This window comes from Trachurus japonicus, chromosome 6 (assembly GCF_045865225.1).
Source record: "Trachurus japonicus isolate A0001 chromosome 6, Traja_1.0".
In the NCBI taxonomy this organism is placed as follows: Eukaryota; Metazoa; Chordata; class Actinopteri; order Carangiformes; family Carangidae; genus Trachurus; species Trachurus japonicus.
The window spans coordinates 29,131,235-29,140,400 of NC_140912.1; the positions used below are offsets into that span (position 1 = coordinate 29,131,235).

General features: G+C 42.5%; 2 protein-coding genes across 2 annotated transcripts in view; one reads left to right on the forward strand and one right to left on the reverse strand.

Moving 5' to 3' along the window:
• Nucleotides 1–1,959, forward strand: part of cep41 (centrosomal protein 41) — an 8,111-nt gene extending 6,152 nt beyond the window's left edge. The window contains exon 11 of the mRNA XM_085780145.1: nt 1,772–1,959. Coding sequence (XP_085636271.1) covers nt 1,772–1,902 — 131 coding nt within the window. The 3' untranslated portion in view covers nt 1,903–1,959. The remainder of the gene's footprint in view (nt 1–1,771) is intronic.
• Nucleotides 1,960–3,910: 1,951 nt separating this feature from the next.
• LOC146986365 (carboxypeptidase A1-like) lies at nt 3,911–8,935 on the reverse strand. The gene is made up of 11 exons (XM_085780146.1): nt 8,856–8,935; nt 7,741–7,822; nt 7,037–7,171; nt 6,848–6,952; nt 6,018–6,119; nt 5,800–5,901; nt 5,587–5,697; nt 5,223–5,313; nt 4,706–4,905; nt 4,495–4,579; nt 3,911–4,248 (listed from the first exon to the last, which is right to left on the reverse strand). Exons 1-11 carry the CDS (start codon nt 8,921–8,923, stop codon nt 4,061–4,063), a joined length of 1,269 nt encoding a protein of 422 aa, XP_085636272.1. The 5' UTR covers nt 8,924–8,935; the 3' UTR covers nt 3,911–4,060.
• Nucleotides 8,936–9,166: the final 231 nt, after the last annotated feature.

Below are 9,166 nucleotides of genomic sequence, written 5' to 3' on the forward strand. Positions count from 1 at the left end.
GAGCTGCTCAGAGATACACTACGGAGGCTCATGGGATTTCTTGGTTTCCCTCATCAAAATCATCAAATACACAATCCAACAACTCCAAAACGCTCTGGTGGACAAGTTGTGACCTGCACATTCACCACACTATGAGATAATAACAGAACGTTACCAGACAGAGTTGTTTTAGAGGTAAATACAGAGACTGCTTGCCAAAAAACAACTCTGTCTGGTAATGTTCTGTTATTATCTCATAGCGTGGTGAATGTGCAGGTCACAACTTGTCCACCAGAGCGTTGTGGAGTTGTTGGATTGTGTATTTGATGAGTTTGATGAGGGAAACCAAGAAATCCCATGAGCCTCCGTAGCGTAGCTCTGAGCAGCTCATGGCTCTGCTCGGCCGTTCTAAAAATAGCTCACACCGACAATTAAGGCCCAATCCCATTTCTCTTTTTTACCCCTACCCCTTCCCCTACCCCTTGCCCCTCACCCCTTGAAACGGAGCTACAAGGGGTAGGGGTAGAAAGTCAACCCCTCCGAATTGGGACACCCCTTCAACAGTCACATACGTCATCACGTAGTCTCACTGGCTTTTACGTAAGCTGATGCGGCGAGCTTTTGTCAGAAATCAAATAGCGTGTTCCATATAACTTAATAAAATAAGATAAAACTTAATGCAGACTGATCGGTTCATTGTAAAACATTTATTTACTGATGTAAATGTGGTGATTTCTGTACACAGAGCCCAGAGGCAGCGCTGCCTGCTCCTCTGACTGGTACATGAAGCATAACTTTTTATCCAAATAAACTAATGCTACTGCCACAATTGTCAGATTTCATCAATGAGACCAACATTTAAATGCTAAAAATAATTTAACATGCTGGTGGTAAACCTCTAAAAACCCGCGGATAAGTTAATTAACGACCGCCTTCTCTCCCGGCGGGACCGGGACGAGGACGTAGTTTGGCCGGCGGAGCAGCTCTGCAGACCGGCTGCTGTCTCTGTGAGGAGCCGCGCTCCTCCTGGAGCTTCACTTCTCCGAAAAATCGTCGGAGCAAACTTCTAACCCGCCGTCATTTGGATAAACTAACCGCACATTTGGGACCTAAACAGTTACTTTCTCGCAAGAAAAAATATTAAAACTTAATAAAGTGACGTAATAACCGCGCTACAGTGAGAAATAAAACAGCTTTTCGTTTTACAGCCACCGCTGCCGGCTGCCGCAAGATGCATTCTGGGAAACTTTTCATACCCCTCCGTTTGGAGTGTGCCTCTGAAAAATCTCCGTTTGGAGGGGTATGTAGCCCTACCACTTCCCCCTACCCCTCTGTCCTAACGGGGATTGGGACACCCCTACCCCTACACGTGAACGCGCAAAACGGAGGGGTAGGGGTAAGTGGTAGGGCCAAGGGGTGAAATGGGATTGGGCCTAAAGGTAACGAACCTACTGCTAAGACTATAGGGATTATGGCAATGGGCCAATTTGCCAAAATGTTGAACTATCCCTTTAACATCTGTTTTCTTCTAATAAGATACACTTCTTACTCTGTTCAGACCGATATTTGGCGTCCGTATATCGATACAATATTGCAATGCAAAATATCGCAATACTCTGCTGTACTGATTGAATACACTGAGTGTGTATTTATGTGTTGTTGGAGACTGTAGAAAGACTCAAATAACTTAACAGGACAAGTAATCTGTATCATTTGAATGTGTTCTCATGTAAGCTGCTATTGTTTGCCCCTCCCATTGCTTCACTGTTGTTTGCATCTTGTTTCTCTGCAGGTCGTATGTCGAGCCGTATGTCCAGCGTCAGCTCTCAGTCTAAGACGCCCAGCGCTCGACTGAGTCGGCTGAGTTCCTCTTCCAGTGCGAGGGACGGCAGCAGGGTCCAAAGCAGCAGACCCTGGAAATAACCCCCCACCCCCCCAACCCGAAACCACACAGATATATAAAAGTAAATTTACCTCCAACTCAAAGTCCGTTTATTTCAGTTTATACCCTGCTGCAGCAACCATGGAGATTTCTGTTTCTCACATGTTTCTGCTGCTGTCAAACATCTTTCCTCCAACAAAGATGCTGAATATTCTTCCTTTTTTGTGTGTTTTTATGTTTTGGAGCTGACTGAGCACAACAGCTTGTGAAAGTTATAAACACTACACAACAACAAAGACCAAAATATTTGAATCCAGAACATAACTCAGTATGAAATACTCCATCTTCTCTTCTGGAGGTCTATGTCAGACTGTAGTATTTTCCCCCTGACTACAGTTTTCCTTTTTAATATTTAATAAATTGTGTATATTTGAATGTTTGCACAGTGCCTCATCTGTGAGCCTGAAAACTGACGGATCTGATTGCACTCAAATTTACTTCTGACCATGATCTGAATCTGTACAAGTTCATTTCTGCTCATGTTTTGTTTTTTGTTTTTTTGTCTATTTTAACGTTATTACCGTATTTCCAGAGAAGGTCACATTTTCACATTTCTTTGATCCATTGGTAACACATTCCTGTAACACTTAGAAGAATTGAATGTTGATGACATGAAGGGGATGCTGGGAAGTTCTGATGTTTGTACAAATAATGTTACAGAGCCTGATGCGTTTTGTAAAAACAGGCGGAGCTGTGCTGTATTTTTGTAATTTGCTTCGTACTGACGGTGCACCGGTGGCTTTACAGTATGTGCAACTTCTATACTGTTACTGTGACTTTTTTGTTTGTTTGTGTGTGTGTAAGGATCAGTGAACTTGATGTCACATTGACTGAATATTTGAGGCCTTGGCACAGACGGCAGTGTCACCAAAGGAAGGAAACAGACTTTTATCTCACGCAGCACTTCACTTCCTACATCCAAACATTTGGAAAAAGAGAAAAAAAAACAGTATTTGTTGCCTTTTTTGTTTTGTTGGTTTCTCAGTGGCCTGTTCCTTTGATTCACTCACACAGTCACCTATGAAGTGCATGTAATGAATTGATTTGTGCTATGTGTGTGCTCTCATCGTCTGTCTTAACTGACTTTAATGAGCTGATATCATGGTTCTGTTGCTGGATTAATGAGTGTTAATAAAGTGGATGATTGTTGTGAAATGATGCAGTTAACCTACTCTGCTGAATATTTCTGCTTTGGGAAAAACATGACAATTTGGATGAAAAAAAGGAAAAATAAAAGATGAACCCCTCCTAGAAGTGGGTTGTAACTTAAGGAGATGTAGCTGTGTTAACCCACAGTGACTCAAGTTTGCAATATTGTTAAAGGGATAGTTCACCCAAAATTCAAATTGCACTCATTATCTACTCACCCTCATGTGGACTAAGGGCTGGGAGAAGTTTCAGAGTTATCCGTGGCTTCTCTGAGTTACAGGGGGTCTCGGCGTAGCAGTGCATGTCCATATAACGGTTGCAAATGGATACCAACTGTCTTCGTAACAAAAAGACACACCAAAAAACATCCAAATACCTCCATGCTGCTCGTATGTAATGTCCGTCTTGTATTGAAGGTTCGTCCAATTTGGACGAACCAGGAAGAGGAGCTTCCGTTACAAACAAGCTTAGACTTATTTAATTTTTTTCGGAACAATTTCGCATTTCGGAGCTTCAATACAAGACAGACATTACATACGAGCAGCATGGAGGTATTTGGATGTTTTTTGGTGTGTCTTTTTGTTACGAAGAAAAGTGGTATCTATTTGCAACCGTTATATGGACATGCACTGCTACGCCGAGACCCCCTGTAACTCAGAGAAGCCACGGATAACTGTGAAACTTCTCCCAGCCCTTAGTCGACATGAGGGTGAGTAGATAATGAGTGCAATTTGAATTTTGGGTTAACTATCCCTTTAATTTCTTCCACTATATTTAGTTAAAGATTAAGACTACCAAATGTGTTACACCCAAATGTATCCCACACCATTAAAACAAACAATGGTTCCCAAGGTGCTTTTTTATTTGTCTGTTTGTGCTTTCCACAGTACACAGGGAGTCATGTCAATAGTTTAGATAATGATGGTGGTGGTGGTGGTGATACTGGGCTTGAGAGGAAGGCCACAGCAACAGGTGACATTGTAGCCCAGTTTAGTATGGGTTCTTGAGGGTGTGGTCCATGATGGCCATCAGAGCCAGCCAGGTCTCCTTGGCGGTGGGGATGATCTGATTGGCTGGCAGCAGGAAGCCGTAGCGACCGGTGTCCCTCAGCTCGAAGGTGTAGGAGTACTTGATGCCCTGGTTGTAGGTCCAGTCCACGGTGCTGCCACTGGCTTGGTCTATCATTGAAGTGGGAGGGGGTTGTTATTATTATTATATGTATCACTTTGGTGCTGCACAATGCACAAGATGTTATTGGTAATTAAAATCAAACTGGATCTCTATTGGTCCAAATGTTGTTGACAGCATTTTTGCAGATTTGTGACTCTATTTTTGAAGTTGTTACGAATAGCACGAGTAAAAAGTTTTGATTACTGTTGAAAACTTAATTATCTTATATGAACAGTGTTGTGTGTGACACTTACAGATGGTGTTGATGATGCTGCCGTATCTGTACCTAGTGCCGTACAGGGTGGCCAGGTCAGTGATGGCCTTCTTAGCCAGATTGTGCTGCAAAGAGAGACATTACAATGATGTCATAGTAGCACTTATTGATAGTTTCTGCAGCAGAGCCCATACAGGTGGTTTAAACCAGAACAATATAGTGAAAAAAGTAGTGGTGGTGGTGTTTTTTACCAGCTCGCGCTGATCCTTGGCTGGAGTCCTGGTGTAGCCGTAAGGATACAGGAGCATCTGGGAGTAGGCGTGGATGGAGATGAAGGCCTTGAAGTTGCCGTGGGACTTCACGAAGTCCACGATGGACTTAACCTCGGACTCGGAGTGAGCGCTGGGTCCACGGTAGGTCTCAGAGCAGGGGTTGTTGCTGGCACCAGCTCCTACAGGTGACGACAACAACAAGGTCAGACATGTCTGGACTGATAATTACTGTTTGTGTGTGTGCTTTATTCATCACTGTAATGTGTTATCTGCTCATTTCGTGGCAAATCTTATGAGATCATCCTGTTTTGTGCAGGATGTGAAGATTTGGTGTTTTAGTGCCACCTGCTGGTAGCATCTGGGATGACACATGCAGACGGATACACAAAGGCATCACAAAACTATAAAGGCTTATGAGACGATTACCTCAAAATACATTTCATTTCTTAAAATCTCAAAAACAGTGTGTTTTGTTTAAGGCTTTTAAGAAGGTTACCTCCAAAACCAGCGTCCCAGTTCCTGTTGGGGTCGACTCCGACACAGTTGGAGCCACGGTTGGGCTTCCTGGTCTTACGCCACATGCGGTTCTAGAAACATTTCGAGTTAGTTAGATTTCTTGATTGTTCAAGTTCTGCTTCTTGATATCTTCTCTCTGTTTGAAGCCGATTGTGACATCAGGACTTCATCTCTACTTTGTGTGTGTACCAGTCGGTGTGTGTGGTTGACCTTCCTACCACTAAAGCATTTTGACTTCTGTTGAACATAAAAAGGTTTCCGGTACTCAAAGTAACACTACGACTCTCGTTGCTAATGTCATTTAATATCTAATGAACCACTAAACACATTTTTAGGAATCTTACGTTGTTGTGGGTGTAGTAGTAGCCGTCGGGGTTGGTCACCATCTCCAGGTAGATGTCCATCTTGTCGAGGATGGCAGTCAGAGCGGGGTCACGTCCGTAGTCGGTCACAATCTGATGACAGAGATGTAGAGGACACGATATTCAGTGCAGCAGGTGAACGGTCGAAAGTTGCAGCAGATTTACAGAGAGGAAACATTTGATAGCTGTTGTCACCTTCTTGGCGAACCAGGTGCCGCTGGCCTGAGTGACCCACTCTCTGGAGTGGATTCCAGTGTCCATCCAGATGGCGGGACGGTTGCTTCCTCCAGTGCTGAACTGAGACGTAGAAAAGTAATACTCAGAACTGTACATATAAGCTTTTTCTATTCCCAGCCTGTGTTTTATTTACCGTTTTTCCTTTATACATTCATCTGTTTCATTTAAGTCCTTACCTTGAGCACGTTCAGGGGACGACCCTCGTAGCTGCGACCAATCACGATCTTGCTCACCATGTTGGGGTTCTCAGACACCAGCATGTCCTGGAAACTGTAGAGCTAAACCAGATACAAAAGTCTTGTTTTTTTTTGTTTTGTTTTTTTGTTTTTTTTATTGTGAAACACAAGACAAACAACATAACGGACATACAGCAATGGATACACAAGATGTGCGTGTGTAGTTCGAGTGCAGTGTAGTGTGGTGATGGTAATAGTGCAAAGATAAGGAAAGAAATTAAAGAATCACGACGGTGACATAGGTCGCAATAACAAACACGATATAAAGGGTAGTAGGGATAACAGTTGTGATAGCAAACATAACCTAACTCATAATAGTACTAATGACAGCATTAATTCTGAAGGTAAGAAGGAAGAAATAGGGACAGCCGGGGTAAAGGATGAAAGAAGGGAAGAAGGGGAGAGGGAGCGATGGATGGATGCTTAAGTGGAATTGGACATGAGTAAATAAAAAGAATAGAAAGATAAATTGATTATTAATAAAATGAATGAATGAAGCTGTGTGAATGGGAGGGGGGAAAAAAGTAAATAAATAATAAGTAAATAAAGTTAATAAATAAGGAGAGAAAACCAAAAATGATTACACAAGTAAATGCCTGGATAAGTAAATAATAAACTGGGGAATGTCACATTGACAAGATGCATCAGGTCCCGTTGAACGGCCAGGCATTGGAAAAATCTTGGTTTTAATACATGAGCATCTTGCAATGTCTTTTCATTTTGTCTGTGTTTACAGTACAACAGTAGCCAGAGTGAGTGCATGTACGTACCTCATCGACGGTGTGGTACCTGGCGTAGTCGAAGCTGTCGGTGTTTCTGGGCTCAGCGACGCGAGCAGCAGAGTCCATCTCCTCCTGCTCCTCATCCAGCATCACCTGAACATCAACGATGTCGTTTAGATTTGAGTCGGACATCGGGAAACATCAAAGTCGAACTCAGGATGTTTGAGGATCTCGTACCTGCAGGTCTTCAATCATGATGGAGTACTCCAGCTCCTGAGTGTCCAAGTAAATCTTGGTGGACTCAAGGGTGTGGGAGGGAACTCTGACATCCACGGGGGTGGAAACATCAGTCACACCCCTCCAGAAGTCCAGCTGAGAGAGGAAAGAGATGGCATGTCAATGGAGCAATTGGATTAGAAAAGGCTTCTCTTATAAGGGCTGGGATTCTCCCTCTGGCAATAGAAGTTGGTAGGTTTAACTCAGTAGGCTACCTGAGGATGAAAGACTATGCACATTATGTAATCTAAATGTAATTTAGATTACATAATGTGAAGGATGAACTGCATTTTGTGTTTCATTGTCCGTTATATGATGAAGCCTGGCAGTTTTTGTTTCAGAAAATGCAAAATGTGAAACCGGAGTTGTTTTGGGTTGATGATGGGGTAAAGTTGGAATGGTTCTTCGGAAAAGAAGTCTTTACTATAGCTACTTTCATAAAAAGGGCCTGGTCAAAAAGAAAAAGTGAATTATTTATGTGAATTCCATGTGGTTTTTGTTTTTGTTTTGTTTTGTCTGTGCTCTGATGATTTTGTTTGGTGTCTAAATATGAAATGTGTCTTGTAAGCCCTTATAGGCTGGGCGCCTTAATTGGTGCACGACACGTAAATAAATATAAATTCATTCATTCATTCATATAAATAATGATAAGGATGATAGATAACCTCGAACTCGATGATGTCCTCCAGGTCCTTGATGAGGGCCAGCTGGGCCTCATTCTTAGGGACGATGCGAAGCACCTGATGTCTGTAAAAAGAGAACCGCAGTGTTTTACAACGTTTTACTCAACCCAGGTTTTCAAAAGAAAAGTTGGCAAACAGGGGCTGAAGTGAGATTTCTCAACGGACAGAGTGAGGGTTTACATGCAATGTTACAGTTGGTAAACAAAATATTTCCCAGGCTTGGCTTGACCTCAATACCATTTTAGAAGAAGAATTGTATTTGTCCCTATAAGGTAATTGGTAATCCCAAGGCATTTCAAAAACACCAAATAAGCAAAACATAGACACATGTACACATATGCACCGTCTTCACACCTTGGATTGGGTGTTGATAGGGTTAGAGTTAGCAGTTAGAGAGAGCAGTAATACCAACTGCAAAGCTAATTATCACAGTCACCATCCTCCCTCCAGCCCAAACCAGCTGGACATCACACATAACGGGAAGGAATGGGTGAAGTGCAAGTGCATCAGCTGTTCAGGAGCTTAATGGCTTGTGGGACAAATTAAAAATTTGATCTGTTTTGTGAAAAATGATATGGGCGGTATCTCCACCTAGACGGCAGCAGTTAGAATGAGGTTGCCCCAATAGCAAAAAATATCTTAAAGACATACGGCTATTTATACAAAATGATTCCAGATAAGCAATGTTAAAGTTAAATTTCCTAGGTGTTTTTTTACACTTTATAAAACATTTGCATATGCAACAGAATAAGACCTTGGGGGGCAGGTGTAGAAAGATGTAGGCTATGTTCATTGTGATAATGCTGCACATTCAAATATTGTTCAAACAAACAAAGCTGTACATCTTAGTGTCTGCAGATGCCAAATGTGTAAAACTTTTAGAAGTTTTCCAGAAGCTCTAGTTCAGTCACAGAGTCTGAAGTAAGACGATTAACAACTTTATCACCACCTCAGGGAAAGTGAAGAGATAAAACTGTCTGTTAAAGAGTTAAAGAGTCTGGATAGGTGTATGAAAAGGATTACAGTTTACATTAGGATTTAATTAAAATGGGACAATGAACAGCGAAAGTCCTTTGCAGGTCCACTACTGTACTTACCCATCAAACAAGTCTTTGCCGAGAACGGCCACGAACAGCGCGGCGAATGCGAGCAGCCCCCTCATCATGACCAGCAGTGTGAGGCTGGCCGGACCCAAAACAGGCTTTTATGGCCAAAAGTCTCAGGTCACGTGTCCAAAACCACGACCTTGCTCAAGGTGACGGAGGTGTGTCAGCAGCCGGTTCCTTTCCCACGCCAGTCTGGAGACATCAAACCAATGTTTTTGACACTCTGAACCTTTGCTCCACTTTTTAAGGTCTTCATGTCTCTCTCAGTCAGTTATGTTACTGTATACTGCATGCATTAAACT

Excerpts from the sequence above, each read along its gene's own strand:
- LOC146986365 (XM_085780146.1), bottom strand. The coding sequence starts at position 8,923 with ATGATGAGGGGGCTGCTCGCATTCGCCGCGCTGTTCGTGGCCGTTCTC. Across the intron at positions 7,823-8,855 it reads GGCAAAGACTTGTTTGATGG|ACATCAGGTGCTTCGCATCG; the intron begins GTAAGTACAGTA and ends CTCTTTTTACAG. Across the intron at positions 5,902-6,017 it reads GTCCCCTGAACGTGCTCAAG|TTCAGCACTGGAGGAAGCAA; the intron begins GTAAGGACTTAA and ends TCTACGTCTCAG.